A 20,818-nucleotide genomic window follows, 5' to 3' on the forward strand; every position below is an offset into this window, starting at 1 on the left:
TGGGGCTGATGAGTCCGTCAGTTTACTAACAACATGGCAAAATTAGAGCGTAATAAATCTACAAAAGAGGTGGTCTTTCCTTCATTCAAAGAAGCCTTTTTACCAATTAGCAAAACAGATTTTTGGCAGGATAACCAAAAGCTTTGTTTGACGAACCAATAATTCTACGAAAAGCTAAGCAAAAGTAGATTTCTTTAATGAAGGCGGACTGCGTGGTTAGATTGGTCACTAGCTGTTTTAAGTCCCAACCTTGGCAACGCAAACAAAAATAATAAAAAATCAAATATCTCTTCTCAACATACATATTTCCTATTCACAGATAACTCGATTTTAAAAAAAAATCAAACGAGGCAACGCTGAAAGAAACAAATGTTATTCTGTTATCTCTCACTTACAGCGAGATTGGAAATTACATTAACACACTTCTTTTCAAAGTTGCAACTTAGGTTCAGTTCCTGAGCCGAACAGAAAGAAAAGAATTTATTGCAATTTTATTGATATCATTGACAAACTTTCTCGACTGACATTGTTATACATTAGGTTTTATACAGTATTTACAGTTATAAATCTTAAACATATTATTATTATTTCCATAACTTTCTCGTTTACGCCGTGCGCCCATTGCGAAAAGCAAGCCGTATTCCTGCCTACTAAACAAAACTGAAGCAGCGTTTTAAAGTAAAAGATCTATTTTAATTGACTGACCAAACCTATGCAAAAAAAAAGTGCGCGAACTTAGTTCCAATCTAGGGATATATCTATTTTATGGCGACAAAATATTCGAGGAAATGGCCTGCAATTTGGCAGTTTCCGAGCTTCATTGTTCGATTGATAAATCGTTACATTACCCATCAGGATACTATTTTTTTTTTACCTCGACAGCCGTAGGGGCTAATAGGAAAAGAAGTCCGGGACGGAAGCATAGTACAATAAGCCGCAGTTGTGTGGCCGATAACCTTCAATTAAAATATTATAGCACATCTTAAATAGTTACATTTTGATTCCTGTGAGGGCTTATCCTCTGCAAGAAGCTTGCATCGATCTCGGCGACCAAAGAAGGAATAGCTATATGTCTTTAATTAAACTCCAGTTAGATGTGTCCATAGGTTGGATGTGGTCGGATTATACAGGGTAGGGCATGTCCTGTTGCTGGGCTTGGGTAGTGTGAAAAGTGATGCATTTGAGTAGGACACTGCGATGTGCACAAAATCCCTGCGCTGTAACCTGCCAGAGAAGCTGCGTGCGGCAGAGTAGTCGGCCGCGGTGGGGCGGTCACATCGACGCCAGGATTTTGTTTCTTCCATTTAGTGCGTCGATTTTGAAACCAAATTTTCACCTGTGTTTCTGTTAGACTCAGCGATAAGGCCAAGTTAAGTCTCTCGCAAACTGATAGGTATCTAGTACTCTTAAACTTGTTTTCTAACGCGACCAGTTGTTCATACGTGAACGCAGTTCTTGCTCGTCTGGGTTTTCCCTCCTTTGAACGTTCAGAGCCGCCACGCTTTCGCTTTGATTTAGAGCTCAGTGAAGTAGATTTAGTTTCTTCATTCTCTTGAATATTTGACGATTCCTGAGCACTTTTCTCTTTTTCCAGGCATTTTTCAGTTTCTGTGCGAACATAATAAGAAGGTAAATATTTAAAAGAGCTCCTAAAATCAGAACTTCTTCGGTATTTTAGATTAACAGACATAATTCAATAAACAGGTTAATTCATGATTTAAGAGACACCGCTACGCCGCCTGGCGAAATTACATTTATCAACGGCAAATTAGTTGGTTAAACGGTGGAATCGCAGTAGTACAATGATTTTTCTTAAGACATTTTACAGTGATTTACGCGTTGCTTTAAATGGTTTTTAAGCTGAACGGCTGCGCTAAATGCAATCTCAGAGCGAGTAACTAATAAATTAATGTAAAGGAGAAATTTACGCTTTATCTTTAATTGATTTTTAGCGTGTTACATAGTATGATAGAATTAAAGTAAAACTGTTCCAATAAAAGTAGGAAAATGTTGATACCATGCCCAGTAGATTGAATTTTAACGTTAATTAAACAGCCGGAGTGATGAGACGTACGTTTAGAATTGATGAGCATTCTTACCAATCGTCTTTTGTGCTCGGTTAAATCGCGTCGAAGCCATCCATGGGTGCCACGGAGAATTATTTCTCGATTCCTCTCTGCTAAGGCTTTCAGTTTCTGAGTCGCTTTCACTTGTTCGCCTCTTTAGGTTGTTAAACTTGTGTGGATCCAAAATGTCTTTGACACTAAATGATGTAACTGCGTGTCTTGATTCTTGCAGCAACTCATCCTCTGCTCCTGAAAGTTCTTGTGCATCACCGCCATCAACGCTGGTTACACTTCCTCTACGCCTGTTGTCAATAAGAGAGTCGATAGAAAAGCGATCATTGCCTTGCATGGTGTTATCTACTGCTCAGTGTCTTAACAATGCACGGCGAAAGTGTTTTGCACCCTGTCGCTTCCAGCGCGCATTCACGGAGTTACGAAACCTTTTGCCTTATCCTGTTGGGGGTGGACTAAAGTCGGTGTCTATACATAAGTTAAGTAGTGTGTGGCGGTACAATAGAAGTCACTGTCGGTAGACGAGCTTGTTTTGATTGCTGTGTGCACGCATAATTGTCATCCAAATTAAATGAATGATTTGACAGCGTCAAGTGGTGATGAGTTGTTATAGCGATTAGCACCTAATGCACACTTAAGGCAGAAAAAACCCCACTTTAAAATAATTGTTGTAGTGAAAGATAAAACCGTTCCTCCAATTTAGGCAGTTTTGATGACCATAAAACCAAAAAATAAAAATTCGAGGGAACGTATTTAAGCTCAAGGAGGGGTCGAGCGAACAAAGACTCCCATCTTGAAAAAGGCTAGCATTCATTGGTTTATGTAACGCATTGGCTGACGCACGAAAAGGTCTGCTGTGATCTTGCCGACAAAAAAATTAAATTCATCAAGGAAGTCTTTTAAAGATTTCCGTGCCAATAAATTGCTTACGAGTAAATCCTGTTCGAGTCTAATGACCGGCTATGATATGCTCTGTTTCTTCGATTTGTGAGTTTCTTCGAAAGCGACCAATTTCCGAAAATGCACCGATTTCTCCGAAAGCAATACTGAGAAACCCTAAAAAATAAATATTTTTGCTTGTTTATCATTACACACAGAATAGACTGCAACTTTTTCAGCCAAGCTGCGTTATAAATAGCCTGCTGTTAACAAAAGATAAACTGCACTCTTTCTTGGATGTTTTCGAAGAACGTCGATAGAGAAAAACAAACACATTAAACTTCTTAATTGAGATGCAATCACTGTAACAGTACCTTCTAGTAAAATTTGTTTAACAATCGTTAACAAGTATACGTTGAGAAATACGCTTAAGACATTTTTAAGAACCGTAACGAGAAAAAAACATCGTTCGCTTCCACTAACTTTCCATTTCAAGAAACTGAGTATTTTTCTTAGAGAAAAACCCAGGCTTTGAGAGGATGTTGGTTGTGATAGGTGCGACACTAAAAGGCCGCTGTTTATTTACTGGCGATTTTTTAACTAATTAGTACGTATCAGAACCTTATCGGTGTAATTTTCTTTGAAATGATCGTTTAGGCTTGCCATTTGCCGAACGCTTTTTCGTCCGCGATAAGGCGGTCAACGATAACAACAACGCTAATAACCGGAGCAATTAGGAACAATCCGCGAACCACAGAGGAGATAATATCTAAAAATATTCCCTTCCCCTTGTGTCACACTCTCTACAACGGGACTGTTAGTTTTTGATATTTGACGTTAATGAGCTTTCCCGTGTCGGTGCCTGTGACTCAAACCGCACAAGAATTCAATAGTTTTTTTAAACAATAAAGCATTATACAATTCAAATATTATGAATGTCTTATATAAATACCGCCATTGTGGCTTTCCAGTAGGCAACTTTAAAGGCCTTGCAAATCTGGATGTGTGGTTGACATAAATAGGGCGTTAAATGCTTGCTTGGGCAGACAGTGTCATTTAGTAATCTAATAGCCTTGTAAATAATTATTGAAATAGAGAAGTTGCTTTTCTGTTACACATGACACTGCAAATTGCTTTTATTAAGTTTTATACAATTTCGATTAATCCATGTGAGTAGAAACCGGTTCAATGATTTGCATTGTTCTTCACAAAAGAGCCACTTGCAATGAAGTTATTATCCCAAGACAAGCACAGGAAATTAAATCATTAACAAAGAAAGGCTCAAAGCAAAACGCTTTGCTAGCCTCAAGGGAAATTGAACATCATTAAGAAAAAAAACCAGTAACAAAAAGCAACGTTGACCACACTATATTAACGCCAAAGTCAGATGTTGGCGCAAAGGTTTCACACATCGCTTAGGTTGAAAATCATGAACGAAAATGAAACAAGTCGTACAAAAAACGAATATTAATGCAAATATCCCTTGAGTTATTTGTTTATAATCATAAGAACAAGCAAGTCTTACAGGTCCAATTCACCCTGCAAATATTTGTCCAAGATTATCTTTTTAATAAGTTTATGATTTGTTCACGAACCTGAACGTGCCAGCTGGAGGTTATAAAAAGTAAACAATTTCGTGTGAAATGAGAAAAGAATCAAAACAAGAGTGGTTAATTTACCCCTAAGTAACCAGAAAATATAATACGGGTGTTATTGATACATGACGAAGGAGGTATCGCAAAATAACAGGGTTTTGAATGTAGCTGAAACAACAGGTTTGGACCATGCGCGACCGTTGATTGGATACCCAAGGCAAACACACGTTCAAGGAAGACTCAAAATACCAATTATCCTATTTTATTGTAAACAAATACACTTAACAAAAAAGGTTTTCGTTACAGAGAGGATATTGTTGTAAAATGATGACAGTGTACCTTTAATTACGCTATGTGTTTTTTCACTGTTTTATTGTTTCACAGAGCACACATGGGCTGCTTTGTTGTCAACAGATGGATTCACACGCCCGAGCGCATCAAAGTTTTTTTAGTCTGTAAAAGTTACGCTTTGCATCATATTTCTTAAGGTTGGAATGTTTATTTCCTTTCCTTGTTTACGCTCAGTAGGAAATAGCTAAATATTATTTTGAGCCATAACTAAAACCAATGCTGTTAGTGACACGTAAACGAAAGATAAGAGCTCACAAGGCCTCCATTCACTCTTAAGTCACAGAGTTCGCCGGTTTACTTAGTACACTGGGCTTTTTGGCAGAAAACAAGGAAAGAACTAAAAAGCTTGGTTATCATTTACACAGCTGAAAGTAAAACATTTTGCCAGCACCCAGCTTTTTTTTCTTCTAAAAAGACGGGTCACCTTTTAATACAGCGAAATTTGGAATCCATCAGAACCACTTTTCAAAGTCGTTTAAAGGTTTAAAGGGGACACAGAAAAATACTCTTACAATGTAACCAAATTGCTATTAAAATTATATTTTGCATATATTTCAAGTCACATTTCATCTTCAGTGTCATCTCACGAAGAAAACCAAGGAAAAATAGCTAAGGCGGTTGACATATGTTTGCGAGTGCTAAAGGAAAGCAACAAAAGTATGTTCGACAGCTACAGTCGTCAGGAACAGTGTATTGATCATATCCCATATTACCTTTCGGGATTGTCGCGTGCACATTTTTTCCGACAACCTTTCTCGAAATAGCTGTATGTAACAGGGCTCTGAGTGTCATAAGAACCCTCGGCTTTTTCTTGCTTTGCTTGGTGGTCTCAATGAATACCTTTTATCCTTCCTACTTGGCTTCAAAAATTTCTTTTGAGAGCTTTTGAGTCCCAGAAAGGAAGTGTTAAACTTTAAAGGCATGGTAGCGGCGGAAGAACGTATTCAAAATATATGAACAAATGAATAAAAAACTAAATATTATATTTCTAATTACAAGCCATTTCCAATTTAATCCGCATCCATCGCCCAAAGGTTTCAGAACACTGCTCAAGCAATTGTTAACAGAACGAGATTCCAACATGAAAACACGAGATGGCATTGGCCTCTTCAAAGATACCGTCACTTAAGGTGCATTCCAGTGTCCCACACCAGCCCAACCTTCGTCAAAGAAGTGTTAGACAATTCGACTTTTGAGGGTGGGGTAAGTGGGGTAAGTAGCTTGGCTAAATATACAGACAAACCCCAAAGCGGGGTTTGACTCTATATCCTTGGAACAAATAAATTCTTCCGTGTAGTCTTATGTTTACACCAAAAACTTAGGAAAATATTTTCAACAACCTGCCCCCCAAACCCCCACCCCCCTCCCCTAAAAGGTCAAATAATCGGTTCCTACGAAGACGGAGCAATAAGCCATTTCCGAGTTTCCCCGGGTCTCTGTGTCAAAACGAGGTTAAGTGCTCAGCCTTTGATATGGAAATAACTTTTCATTCTCATGCAAATAAAACTCATTTTCACAAGAAAGGTTGTGCACTTGGCCTCATTTTGAAAGTGAGGGTTTTTGGAACTCGGAAGTGGCCTATTAAACAAAGGGGTTCAATGAGGTTTGTAATGGGGGGGGGGGGGGAACCCCTCTCAGCTTCTCCTAAGCTTTCAAAACGCAAACCAAATATATTAATTCTCACATGTGGGTTTCCGCAAGCGTTTGTCATAAGGGCCAAGGTGAAAAGTGGTGAGGCTTCACACAAGACGAACTGACTCGCACCTTTGTCAACGTGAGTTCTTAGATAGGCGAAAATTAAAATGGGGTTTTTAGATATCTAAATGCGATGTGACAAATGGATAAAGACTGGCGGGCTTTAATTTAGTTCATGTACAACGTACGGCTTTAGCTTAACGACAGCCAGCTTAAGATGGCACAAAAAGAATTCTGTGCTTTGGCAACTGAGAAAACGCTAGAAGAACTACACATATTATGCAGGAACAAATTTTTTTGTTTTGCCTTAACGATTTTCTCTTCTACCTTTCGATCCGTTCCTTTTCAAAAATACTTTAAATTTGTACAAAACAAATAGGAATTAGTAAAACTATAAGAGAGTATCAAATCTTTACAAAAAAAATATAGTAGCATGCGCAAACTTATTTTTCAGGTAGAATACTTAAACACATAAAAGCATGGGAAAATACTGCCAAAAAAGCTCAAACTATATCAATTCAGCCATTACAGCATCCTCGGTTTAGGGTACTTAAAGTGCTATTCCTTATCCAAAGACTAGGGTAATGTCAAATGTGTTTACCCCACAATATGAATTACCCGAAGCTGCAATTTATAGTAATTTTAGGATTAAGGTCTTGCGGGCTAGGCCTGCCTTGTGCATGGTCTTAGAATTTGTCAAGATTTTTATTTTACGAGAGTTGACAAGTTTATGACAGAGGGGTTAGGATTTTGTAAAATTTAATTATTTTGTGGATTATTGTTAATTCGGATTAAAATAATGGTTCCTATGAGATTAAGTCATTCTTTACCCAGAAAAACAAAAAGTCGGTTGGCTTAAATAAGCAACCACACCTAAAAAAAATAGAACAGCTCTCTTATCAAAAAAGGGTTTTTTTTAGTTAAACAGCGACATTAAGAGACTAAAAGAAAGTGATAAAGAACCCAAATGAATAATAAAATAAATAAATAATAATAATGTTTAATAATCATTACATCCACATTTATCTCTGACGTGCGTTTATAGCTGTAGAAGCCAACATGACCTTTATCACTTCGGTTGAAGAGTTTTATACTGAGTTGTCTAACGTAAAGGAGGGTACACAAATCGTTAATTTCTGTGCAATTTGCTGGGCAGCCCAAGGAAAAAGGAGCAAATTAAGAAAAGTATGCTATTAACAATAACATTTTCCAAAAGAAAAAAGCACAAATTGCGTACACACAGATTTATAATCTTCAACACTAACAGTTGCAATTACGTACTGAACGACTAACTTCATTACGTATAATGACAAGTAAACTAGGATCCATTCTTAGCGCTAGCCTTCGTTGATTGTGGAAAGGCAGAGGGATATAAGTAAAAATTACCTGGATGTATTCTCCATGTTCGCCTTCGAAAAGAAATTTTCTAAGGTTGAAGAAGATCAATTTTTACGTGTATCAACCCTCAACGTCCTCACACACTTTGCCTCCCACAAAGTTGTGTCGCTATTTTATACCATGACAGGTATTGTCCAAAAAGCCCTCTGTCCTACTCGGATCTAACCTTTATTTCCTAGTTTTGTTTTTAGGGCTTTTTGAAAAGCCGGCCGCCAAATGGTAGTTAATATAGGCGAGTTGATAACATACTTAATAATCCATCTCATGTAGAGACTACTCTCCATCAGAAGCTTATTACATTGTCAATACAACAAAAGCTTTTCATTAGTACATCCTTATTTAGACAAATGTTCCCTTAAAGAAAACTCGATTATTCAATAGAAGTACCTTTAAGCGTGCGTTATTGTGAATTCCGGTATCTTTAATTTGATTTATCGAACACTAAGCTTCCTTTAAATGTTTTATGCAAAGCTCAAAGCCATTGATATTGACTTTTGTTTGCCTTTCAGATATTGAACGTGTTATTGTAGTTCAATAACAGGCTTCTCAAAACAAGTCGATGTTAAAGTCCTAATCATATATCCTCTTAAATGAAGCCCTCGTGTTTAATTTTCTTTCTGTTCTAATGAATCATTTACTTTTGATTACTTTCCACTCTAACTTAGAATTCTATCAACTGTAAGCCCCGCCAAACGGAAATTTTCAAAGGGCCTGCTGAAAACCTTGAAAATTACGCCTTTCATTTGAAAATTTGGGTCTGCGACATTGAATTCCTTCCCAAATAAATTAATAATATTTTCGTGGCAAGTTTAAATAATAGATGTAATAGCATAGAAATATAACTAATATGGGTTGTACCCATTGTTAAATGTGATTCTTCTGTTAGATAAGGCGATGTTTTCAGAATGATTTCTGTGATGACTATGGTTATTTCGTCGGCTTTGTTTATTATAGTGAATCGTGACTTCTGTTAGATAATGGAGAATCCCAAAAGTTTGCTAAAAGCATTTTGCATCTGCCATTGATTCCAACCTCATGTTGTTTATCGGTCAGGTTATAAACCAATATGCCTAAAAGTTGATATCAGAGACCATTTGTTGTAGTCCGCTTTCATACAAAAATAAAACCCCCAATTACGAAGACAAACCTGTCTTCTCAGACGAAGAAGCCAACTCAAAACACAGATAAAATACCGAAAAATTTTACTTGGTTTACTTCATCGTTGTTTACCCGTGGTAAAAATTTAGTTATAAAACTGTGAATCTTTCTGTGTCAATAATCGGATAGATTATAAACCTAAATCTATAAAATCTTAATTGATTTCCTCTAAATCGTAGGCATTCGTATTTCTGTCACAACTTGTACTTGAAAGAACTTTATCACCTCAAACTGTGAATTGAACGATTACAAATCGATTAAAATTAAACCCATGGCCTCAGCTCGAAAGTAGAGCGGTTCTCGCTTCCGTCCATGATGATATACCTAACGTATGCTGTATCTTTAACACCAATCGTCGGTCAGTGGCGAGGAAAATAAAAATTATTTTGCAAAGTTGTACACTAAGAAAACCGGTAGAGACGAATTCTATTGCTCTTAGGCATCTGAACATTTTAGAGATAGATAACAGTGAATTTACTTAAAACGAACAATAACATATAAATTAAATCAGCAAACATTTTAACGTAAATGGATTTGTTTCGTACAGATGCGGTACATAAGTGAACTCAAATTTTACATTTCCTGGCATTTTAGAAACGCCTCCCCACATTGCCACACATTTTTTTAAAATCACATTCTGTTCCTCTGACAAAGATTTTCACCACCATACGAAAACTATTAAAATACTACTTTCGAAGTGGTCGGAATGTGAGAAAAGTTTTGAATGGTCGTGCTTGTTTGAATCATTTTTTTCCTTCTAATCATTTCGAGATCGAAGCAAGTGGACAATATTAAAATTTGAGTCAAATAGTGCAAATAATCTTGAACTATCACCAAGCTAATTTTGTGAGAATCAGTTCTTTTGCTAATTAATTAAGAGAGTTGAAATTACAATTGATTCCCCTCGTACGCGTAAAGTAAAAAAAAACTGATTCAGAATTGAACCATCCCCCGTATCAGTGGAAGTTAATTACTAATTAAGACTAGGTTATTTTATCGTGTACTGTAAATACAATTTAGTTTTCTTTTGGTGAAAACGAACGTTCACGTATAATTCTCACCGGGTCAATAAAAACCCTCAGATCAGCCCTAATTTTTTCCCTTGTCAAAGCGTCACTTTCTCCTTCAGTTCAAGTCCAACAATGAACTAGAATGATTAAAATTTTTTTTATGTTAGTTTTCTAACGTTCTTGACTTTTGAAAATCCATGAAAAACTAATGATGGCTAAATTCGCCCTCTGTTTGATTTGTTGGGAAAACAAGTAATCTTTTGTAGAATGATCTATCAGACATTTTATTTCTCAGATATAGATCCAATCGGCGAGCATTTGCTCTGATTCTGTGGGTTTGGCTCTGCCCATCAAGTTGCGTCAAAAACAGGGAATTCATTTGTTTTTGTTTTGTTTTTTCTTTTAGCTGTCTCAATCTCTGCTCTGAGAGGAAGAACAATATTTAAAAAGAGATCTAGAGATTTTTTGTTGCCACTTCACAGCACTGCAAGTCATGTCAAAGGACCGTTGAAGAGGGCAAGGGGGCGATGGTTGAAAATACCACCAAAAGTGCATTTTTACTGTTGCAATTTTCAAGCTTGGAGCTACAAAAGTTTTGCTTTTAAATGAAAATGGGCAGATACAAAATCTTATCAGCCTACGACCTCTTTCGTTAAAATTTAAGTAAACTAAGGCTTCTTAACGTTAAAAATTCCTTTCAGGCGTTTAGTCATTTCCCTAGCTTCTGGGCAAATTTTAATTTCCGGGATTAGCACTACCTGACTAGCTTTGGCCATAACTCTGTTTTCAATATTTTTAATGTACTAGGAGTTAGTTGAATTGGCAAATGGTAGTAATAAATCGATAACTGATTCTCAATCAAGTTCATGCCTTACGGGCGTGTAGAAGATCGAACGTCCATTTTGATTTTAATTTATCCCGGCACTCTGTCACGCACTGGTGGTAATTTTCCTCTGAAATTCCTTTATGGTGAGTTTATTTTTCTTGGCTTTGCTTTTCTTTCATTTATCTCCTCCCAACTGAAACGTCAGCAGAAATTCACAGATAATGTTGACCATTTCTTATAAAAAGGTGGATTAATCGAGTATAAGAAGTGAACATCTCCAGCCACATTCTAAGTCGTAATTAATAATTGTTCAGAGAGACGAGCTGGCTAGGTATAAAGTGTAAAAGCAGACAGATTTATCATCCCTGCTGCATTGTTTAGTCGTTGAGTTTAACCGCAAAAAGGGAAAATGAACTTGGCTCGTTATAAGCAGTGATAAGACAGGCTCTACTCCGTCGTGCAGTTTGACAGGTGATGGTTACGAGCAGAGAGCGGGCAGGCAAGTTCATCGTTGGGTATACAAAATGATGATCAGTTCCACTAGCATCACACTGGGGACCGGACGAAGAATTGAAGAAGATTTCAGCTGTTAAACAGAACAACACAGGTAAATTTCTCCTTTTCGGTAACCCCTACATGATAACTAAGGAATTGGTTTACTTTGCTCGGCGCAAAACGCAGTGGAGATATTCCCTTGAACTATTTCACTCCAAGGTCATCATCTTCAGGAAAAGTTGAACTTGACTGGAACTCAGTTGTCTGACTTATCAACCGCAACATTGCGGTTACCTTCAAATAAAAGAAAACCCGTGTTTTGTGGTAAATTCAAACATTTCCTTTCTGATTTTTAAAAGAATGGACACTATCAAAATGATCAGAGCAAATGATTAATCTTTGATTATAATTTTGTTTTTTTTTTCTTCAGCGTGAAAATTACAACCATTTTCTACCATTAATACTGACTTCCACCAAGCGCAAAGTGCAGATATTTCTCAGTTAAAGAAAACAGTTAACTTTCTTAGATGTTACAGTCAGCGCGGTTTAACCAAGCGAATCCTAACAAATATATGAGAAAAGTATATATCTTGTTTAAAAATAGCAAACAAACTGACGTATTGCCAGAGAAATGTACAATGTTAATTATTAGCTTTCATAAGGGGTGATAATTGGTTTTGTTTTATTTGTTCTTTTCCCTAAGATCTTTCAACTGAGGATGGTTTTTGGTTTTGCATTTTGAAAACTGAAATAGGCTACTATCAAGTGGTCTCGAGCTCACAAAATCTCAAGTCTTACCTATTTGCCATCACATGGCATCATAATCGACCATTTAAACTTTAAGTTATTGTCTTTTGCGATGAAGTAATAAAATGAAATTAGTATCCGGTTACCGCTGGAAATAACTTTAATTCCGTGACTTTTTTCTTACGTCGTAGAAGGATAGGATTTCTTTTATTTTCTTCTTGTAATACTATGATAAATAATGTTGTAGTTTATTTCTCAGTTTTTTATTCTTTAAATTAAACATGGGTAAAGTATAGGTGATGATTAATTTAAAATCTTTGAAAGAAACACTAGTAAACATCGTTACGCCTAGAGCTGCTAATCGAATCTACTTCAATTAAAAAAAATTGTCTCATCCGAGGACTAGCCATTCAACGGAGCGGGGCTGAAGTTTTCTGAAAGCTTATCTCAATTACAAAGGAAAATTTCGGTTTACTTATCGCTTCATTTAATTTTCTGCATGAAAACCGGAACTCAAATAAATAAATGGTGAAATCAAAAAGAGTACATCCTTAAATTGCCTTGTTCAGATAAAGTTATTAGATTTCTGCTCTTTTTATTTAGGCTTCCTAGAAGGAAAACTTATGTCATCCACCGATATCCAGCAGTTTGCGCAGTCGTCAGAGGATATTAAAGGCGTTATTTCCGAGGTCGATTTCTAAATGCTTTTGTTCAGAAGAAGTTATTAAACTTATGAGAAACCAAACTTTAATTCATGCTGAGATTTCTTTGAATTTATCGTCAATATTTTTCGCTTATAAAACATGTGCTTTTAAAAATTCTCTTGTAAATAAAACAGATAACAATATTTGCCATCCACATTATATTTTAATGCTGGGAATACTTCAAATTATGCGCAAATTGAAGAAACATTTACTTTCATTAAATAGGAGAACAAAATACTTATAATCGCCGGCGCTGATGATTTCAGTCCGTGATTTTCAAGCGTTTTTGCTAATGGATTGCGTTGACGGGAAGTTAGGGCGACAACTGGCAACTTTAGCCGACGTCAAGTTCAAACTGAAGAGATAGAGACAAAAGGCAACAAAGGGCATTAAAACTCAATTCCATTTATGCTCCGGAAGCCTGGAGAAACACGTCAAAACTTAGATAAATTATCACTGATGATTTTAACTTGGCTATTGTGAAAATTCAGTTTGATAAGCAGGCATTCAGCTGCAGGTCTTTCAGCAAAGCCGCATGTTGTCGATTTCTATCTATGTCGCTGCTGCCTCGAACGTCCTCTTACTTAACCCGTAACTTGCTTTTTCTTTTGAAAAGCTCATTATGATGTACAAACGAAAGCATTATTCTAGTAATTGTAATTTCCCTACCTTGGTTAACGCGAGAAACACGTTTTAACAATAATCTTACAAAAGCAATTTTTAATTATATATTTGCCGCAATACAAAAGTGATAAAAGGCAATTTTTCTTTTAAGAGAATACGATTACAAAATTGAAAATCATAAACGGTCCTCAGACTGGCGTATTTAGTCGCGAAAGCCAAATTTGCGAAAAAGCGTTTTTCGGTATTCTGTTCAACGCCCCTTTAAAGAGAAGACTGGAACAATTGCGCCTAACGTTTGATGCGATTATCGTAAATTTATCCTTTTTGGAGCATACTTCAAGTGATCACAATTTGATAGTAGTGTCAGATGAAACATATAAATTTCAATAGAAATGCCTTTTGCTTGTAGTTATTCTGTGATAACCACGTCATTAAAAACTTTGATTTCCGGTCGAAAGTGGATGCGTTATCAAAGATTTAAAAAGAGGGCCACTGAACGGGCAGAACAAATACAAGAACATTGGTGCTGCTAAATAATAAATGAATCATTGACTTTCTTGCGGTTCAAAATTATAAATGACAGATTTTCAGATCTTGTTGGACAAAAGTTTATACAAACTGCTTATTCCTAATATCTTGCTTCTCATTCGATTAAGACTGAAGAAGAGAGAAGGCTTACAGTTACGTTTACTTTAAATTATTTTTTCCGTGACTTTTCTCCACTCTTTGCGTTAAAAAGGTTATCACATTATTATTATTATTATTATTATTATTATTATTATTATTATTATTAGGCATTTATCCAATATTACTGAGTTAAACATTAGCCTGACAAGTTCGAAAGATCCGTTGTCTGCAGTGTTGTGTTGGAGATTTATATGCCCTGTAAGGGCCAGTATATTGGAAACTAAGTAAAAAGTTATTTCAAAACTAAAGTAATATTACATTTGACCCTCATCACGGTATCGCTTTAAGGGAATTGTTTTATCATCAGTGTTTCCATGCGCAGGCGGTATTCGAAAACTGCACTTTAAAATAAGTGTTAGCAGTTTTCTGTACAAGACAAGCAATAATAGGAATGGCTACGAAAATATAAATGTGAAAACGACAACACTATTTCTACAGAAAATTCAACATTCGTCTCTGGAACAATCTAAAACAAAGTGGTAGCTTTGCACTATTACTGCAGCCTTAAACCACTAAAAACCATGCCTGCCTGGTAGGGTTTAAAAGCAAAATCTGACTGGCTTGTATCGTCGGGCCTCTCTTAACTCGTGACATGTTGAATATCCCCAATTGTTATATTCCTAGACTTTCACTCAACTAAACAGGGACTGCCATTGGTTGATTCTTAGTCACGTGGCCTTGACTAAAATCAAATGTATCCCGATCGTGATACATTAAACAATGTATCCCGCTCGGGATACATTGCAGCACGTGATCAAAACATGGTGGAAAGTGGTGTGACAGAAGGCGGGAAAAACACCGCCAGGTCCAGCCAGTTTTCTTTTTCGTGAATGAACACAACAACACAAAAACGAAGCCTCACGCTAAAAAGCAACGATTTTTAAAGTTATCCCAGAAGTTCCCAGAAGAAAAACAGCAGCTAGTGGAGGAAAAAGATGCAGATAATATGAGGAAAGTGCTTTTGTTTGTAAATCATTCATTCAGTGGTTTTGGGAATTAAATTTGTGTTGTTATAAGTACCGAGTCGACTGTTTTGGTTCGCTCCGGTTATTCTTTTGTTGCTGTTGAAGTGAAAGTCTAGAAACATCAGGACTCTTGGGAAAACAAAACTAACTGTTTCCCTCGGGATCTGACATTAAGTGTATAATATAAGATGGTAAACTGGAACGAATCTACTACTTTCCCGGTTAAAGCATCAAAGCTTTATTTATCTTCTTAGGAATGGTTATTTTCTGGGCAGATGATGTTGTCTAATCTCAATTTGTTGTTGTTGATTGTCTTTTCGCGGTAAAGGAACAGTAAATAGCTCTTACAGCTGCAGTCCTTACTTTCTCTTGACCAGAGCTTTGTTTGCTTTGGAAGATTTCCTATGATATGATTAGTATAAAGAGAAAGTAACTTGTAAACTGTATGAACTATTGTAGTTTCAAACCAAAACCTAACTTATTATTTGACCAATCAAAGCACACGCGTACGTGAGCCAATCAGATCTTGCACCAAAAGAATGTAGTCAGAGCATGCGCACCAAACGCGAGATAACTGGTGTGTAAGAAAGTCAACATTGGTTTTGATTGGTCAATTGGTGGAAAGTTGTGCAATCGTGAAATACTGAGACTTGAACCTTTGTTACTTCACTAGTTATTAATAATAATTAGCCTAAAAATGCCAAACAATTTGCTGCTAGGTTTTACTCTTAAAAGGACTGAAGTCTCTTAGGATACATTTTTGAATTTACACATTTCTATTACATGACGGGTGATATTTTCTCATCATATAAAATTATTAACAATTATTGGATGAGGCTGAGTATCAGCTGGAGAATTATAAGGAGATGGAGGGTGTTATCGGGGGATAACACCCTCTGAGATCATCATAATTGTTCAGATGATGCGAAAGCCGAATTCAATAATTGATTTATTACTCATTCAAAATCGCTTCTACTTTAAAAACAAACTAAAACATGCTTACCTCCATCGATGTTAAGTTCATCTTCAATTGTCTGTTTATCGCCTCGTTTAGGAGATAAAGGGTTGTTCAGTACTGTAAATATTCCCCAAACAGCAGATGTCATCCTTCGTGTTGGCTCCTTGCTGTTCTTGCTATGTTTTTAGCCAATAGTTCGCCTATTTCTTCCTCGTGAAACGAGTGAAATGTTCCGCCATTTTGTACTCACTGCCAAAACAACTCAACCTCGTTCCCGGGTCTTCTTGGTTAACTGTTCAGTTTTCTGGCAATTATGCTACACAATTGACGTCATTTTTCACACATCGGAAAATTTTTCCAAATTTGGTCGACAGTATACCTGATTATGCGCGGAATTTTAGCCAATCAGCAACGGATAAATATTTTGAATGAATAATAAGATAATATTATTATCACATGACTACAATGGTACGCTCGCTCTGATTGGCTGCTAAGCGGGCAACATTTTCTTGTGATGACCGGCCATTACTAGCTAGATGTCCAAGGTATACACAGTCTGTGTTTGACTTGATAGTGGACGTCTATGTTAATTGAGAGCTGTCAAAAAAGGTATCCGCTGACCAGTGTCACAAGAGTACAACTCGGCCTTGACATATTGACCGCGCTATCGCCAGGTCAATACATAGAGGCCTAGGTCTGAGAATTTCCTGTTATAACTGTAATGACCTCAATCTCGGCTAACAAGTGGTATTTGTTAAGCTGACGGTAACCGTATAGAGATCTTCTGGATCTTCAGGCGAGTTGAAACTGAATCGTATTGAGTATCCTCATTAAGGGAGTTTGCATATTTAATCTAAGTAACCTTTCACACTACCGATATTAGGCAAGCAGACGACGATGCTGTTCGGCTCTCAGCACTTGGAAAAAAACAAGCAAATGAAAAATCCGCGAATAAGCAAGGCGCTTTTATAAGATAAAATGATTGTCAATGAATAACGTCAGGCATGTCTCTGGTAACAAGGAAATCAAATTAAAGCAGAAAACGACATACTCCTTTCTAAAGCTTACGAAATGGCGAGATGATTGTGAGAAGAATCTTTGCATTTAACATAAAAAACGCTGACTAAACACTGGCAGTGTTTCCAAAAGATTTCCGTTCACGCTGGTGGAAAAATAGCCTGCGAAAACAGCCGCAGTCTCTCCTCCCTCCTCGCCGCAAAGAGAAGTTTCGCCAGGAGGGAAAACGAGGCCAGAAGCGAAGAGAGAGGGCTGTTTTCGAAGGCTAGTGGTAATAGCCCTTCGCGGAAACAAAAACGAAACGAAAGGAATTAGTGAGTAACGCTCAAGCCGCCCTTCAATTCTTTACCGTTCAAATCCTTGTTCGATAGCCTGCAAAAATAACCGTTTCTCCTCCCTCATCGCGGCTGGGGACGTTTCGCGAGGAGGAGCGACAGAAATTCCATACTGATGACGTAAAATCTGTTCGGAATCCGGTCATAAGCGCTGATTGGACAACAGCGTAGTTACATTGTTTTAGCTATTGTTTACGAACGACAGACAAAAGACAAAAGGCTACAAAGGTCAAATGTAAACGCAATGATAACAAAACAGTCAATATTTGTGGAATATATTCTTCTCTAGAAGAAGTATTTGAGTTTTGCTGGAGCTTGTTCGCAGATGAACACAACACTTTACCAAAATCGACCAGGAGAAACGTATAATTGAACAAAGTTGCATTTGAAACCCCATGACTACCGGATTTTGTTATGTAAACATTGATTTACGTCATTAGTATGGAATTTCTGTCTCTGAGTCGCAGACGTTCGATTCCTGCTCGCGAAACGTCTCCAGCGGCGAGGAGCGAGGAGAGACGGCTGTTTTCGCTGGCTGCTTGTTAGATTACTGTATTTCCTCAATTGTATTTCCAAAGCAACCATGAAAATTGACTTCAGCTCAGTTCTCACCCTTCACTGCCTCTAAAATGGTCCCAAGCCAGACACACTCCTTCCTCCGCACCGAGGGAGCTAAAAGTATGCAGTTATAGTTTTCAGGTTTTGTCGGCAAAATGTCGTGTTGTTCGGTAGCTAATTAACCTACCAGGTAGACCATTATGTCTTTCATCGAATTAATTGCTAGTATTTTACACTTAATTTCAGGAAACCGCCAAAGACATGCCGATTTAACGACGAAACTTCATCCTTGAAAAACACCATTTAGCAAGGTAATAGCCCTCAATCAGTCGCATCAATCAACGAGAATTAAGACTGAACGAAAGATAACATGGGCCATTATGAGAGTCGATGAAAACTATTTTTTTCGTAATCCATGTAATGGAGAGTGAGTTGTACTTATAGCCACAAAGACTGAAGAACTCGAACTGGATTTAAAATGCGAGGAACATTGTTTGTAAGTTTCAAATTGGGAGGCTATATACGAATTAGCGTTCTGCAAAAAATAACAGTGATCACAATACTTTTGTCGACAAAAGTATCACATATGTTATTTGAACACTGCTATTAAACACATCTAATTTCATCTGAAAGTACTCCAGGAAAGGACCCCTTAGGACCAAAAAAGCCGGAGCCAAGAATTAAACAGACTGAAAATAAATCTTATCTGCCTCTGATGCGATTTCCCCGGCTGATTTGTAAGATAGAACCTAAGGAATCAAGCGGAAATCCTGGCAGGGGCTTTCTTATTCAATGCATATGCAAAATATACTATTTATGTAAATAAGCAACACCAAAGGAAACAAATCCAGACAAAGAAGACTATGTATGCCTGACTTATTGACCTTTAGCAAGTAAGTATCAAGCGAATAAGCCTAGGTGAGTTACAACTTCATAATTGTGACCGTTGAAAAATCTCCCGAGAGAGAATAAAAAATCTATTCTTATAAGCACAGCAAAGTAAACAAATCCAAAGAAAGTATAGATGATGTATGCATGACTTGTTAACATTTACCAAACACTGGAGAACAAGCCAAGGAGGGTCGCGGCTTCACAATTTTAGTTATAAAAAAATACCTGCGAGAGACAACACAAAAGGAGCTCGTTACATGGAAAAATAAGGATTTCCATGAGCGAAGAACACAAACGAAACACCGACAATAACTGCATCTTATGCAATTGAAGTCATTAACGAGTGGACGGATAGAATGATTCAAAGAACCTTCTAACACTTACAGTGCCAAAAATTTGTTATTGTTCACAATGATGCATGAATAACCGTTTGCATACAGTGTCTGTGAACTACTTAATCACAGACAGTGCATCGCAGTTCAGATGCCCAATACACTTTATGCCTTTTTTAAAGGCCGACATACATAGCGAGTTATAGATCAGCTAGTATCGGAACACCTTAGCTTTTCCTTCTTTTCAGTAATCACTGAACATCACTTGCACTGATCAAAACTGAACAATGCTCGAAAGGGGACCAACTTTAAAACTCACCGTTGAGTATGAAATGTGTGAAAATCATCTTTCTTTCTACATCTCGGTATCAAGTTGGTAGCCATCATCTGAGCGACTGAAATGAGAATTTTGATACAGGCACGTCCTTATCCGGCAGCAATTATAACTCGGCCGGGACTTCAAAGCTTTTGCGGTATCATGGGTTGCCCATGGGTCTCTCCAGGGGACTTAAGACCACGTTAATGACTACGGCGTGACATTCATTAGGAAACTGTAATGGCATATACAAGGAGGCTCCGCAAAGGGGCACTAGTTCAAGTATCTAAAAGGACCTAAAACGACAAATAGATACATCTTGTGTCTCGGAAAAAGACAAGAAAACTTTATGGTTGGCAGATTTTTTCTAAACTAGGCATGTGAAAGCGATACCATTTGTCAATAGAAGTTAAGGCAATCGAAAGGGCTACTTTTCTGTTAAAAATGGTATATAAAAGGGTAAGGGTTTGGGCTTCGGGGTGGAGCCTCCCCAAATAAAACTCGCGGAGTTCCTCCCTACGCCCCCCCCCCCCCCCCCTCCCCCACTCCCTTAATAGAGGCTTAACAGAAAGGATTGTGGATAGTTACTTCCAATTCCGTGTAGTTTAAAGGGGAACACGCCTCTGGCCTTATTAATCTAAATTGCTCTAAAACCTTGTCTTATCATAAGCCATTTTCCTTTATGGTCTATCATTTCAGCCAGCATGATGTAATAGTCTTCGCAATTTGGTGGATTCATTAACTAAGACCGACGCGCTTGATTTTCTGTGATTCGTCACTTGTTAGAAAAACATTTAACTGAATTAAATGATTTCGGTAAGCACTGCAAAACGTCGTCAACATTCCTCGAAAGATTTGTAAAACCTGCCGTCCAAGTAATGCCGCGTTCGTTAAACCATTGCGAATGGTTACACGATCTCGTTTTACTGTGATTATCTTCTAATTCATTTTAGTATAACGATGTTTTAGGACAACCTTGCTTAATTTATTTTCCAGCATCTCTGAAAGGAAGGTTTATTTTGTTTCTATAAACCTAAATGAAAATTTTGCGATGGTAAAAACCTTTTTAAAAACCATTTCTTTTAACCATGAAAGCTACATGTTCGTTTTATAGAGAAGGAGAAGCCCCTTAACGTCGTCTGAATGATATTGCACATTTTATATCTCCGGAAGATCTAACGGGCGTTCCCGCTAATCCG

General features: G+C 37.3%; 1 protein-coding gene across 2 annotated transcripts; it reads right to left on the minus strand.

The window, feature by feature from the left end:
• Nucleotides 1-443: 443 nt before the first annotated feature.
• On the minus strand, nucleotides 444-19,744 carry LOC140935853 (uncharacterized). 2 transcript variants are annotated; one of them, XM_073385429.1, is made up of 3 exons: nucleotides 19,623-19,744; nucleotides 2,100-2,368; nucleotides 444-1,608 (listed from the first exon to the last, which is right to left on the minus strand). In XM_073385429.1, exons 1-3 carry the CDS (start codon nucleotides 19,688-19,690, stop codon nucleotides 1,091-1,093), a joined length of 855 nt encoding a protein of 284 aa, XP_073241530.1. In that variant the 5' UTR covers nucleotides 19,691-19,744; the 3' UTR covers nucleotides 444-1,090. The 2 variants fall into 2 exon arrangements, with proteins under 2 accessions (XP_073241530.1, XP_073241531.1); XM_073385430.1 differs by lacking the exon at nucleotides 19,623-19,744 and adding an exon at nucleotides 7,985-8,144 and having other exon boundaries at nucleotides 445-1,608.
• Between the last annotated feature and the right edge of the window lie 1,074 nt (nucleotides 19,745-20,818).

This window comes from Porites lutea, chromosome 4, assembly GCF_958299795.1.
Source record: "Porites lutea chromosome 4, jaPorLute2.1, whole genome shotgun sequence".
NCBI lineage: Eukaryota > Metazoa > Cnidaria > Anthozoa > Scleractinia > Poritidae > Porites > Porites lutea.

Bases quoted from the DNA above. Each gene is read 5' to 3' on its own strand.
- LOC140935853 (XM_073385429.1), bottom strand. From the start codon at position 19,690: ATGATGGCTACCAACTTGATACCGAGATGTAGAAAGAAAGATGATTTT. The intron at 2,369-19,622 runs GTGAGTTTTAAA...TATTGACAACAG, and splicing joins CACACATTTCATACTCAACG to GCGTAGAGGAAGTGTAACCA. The intron at 1,609-2,099 runs GTAAGAATGCTC...ATGTTCGCACAG, and splicing joins CCGAGCACAAAAGACGATTG to AAACTGAAAAATGCCTGGAA.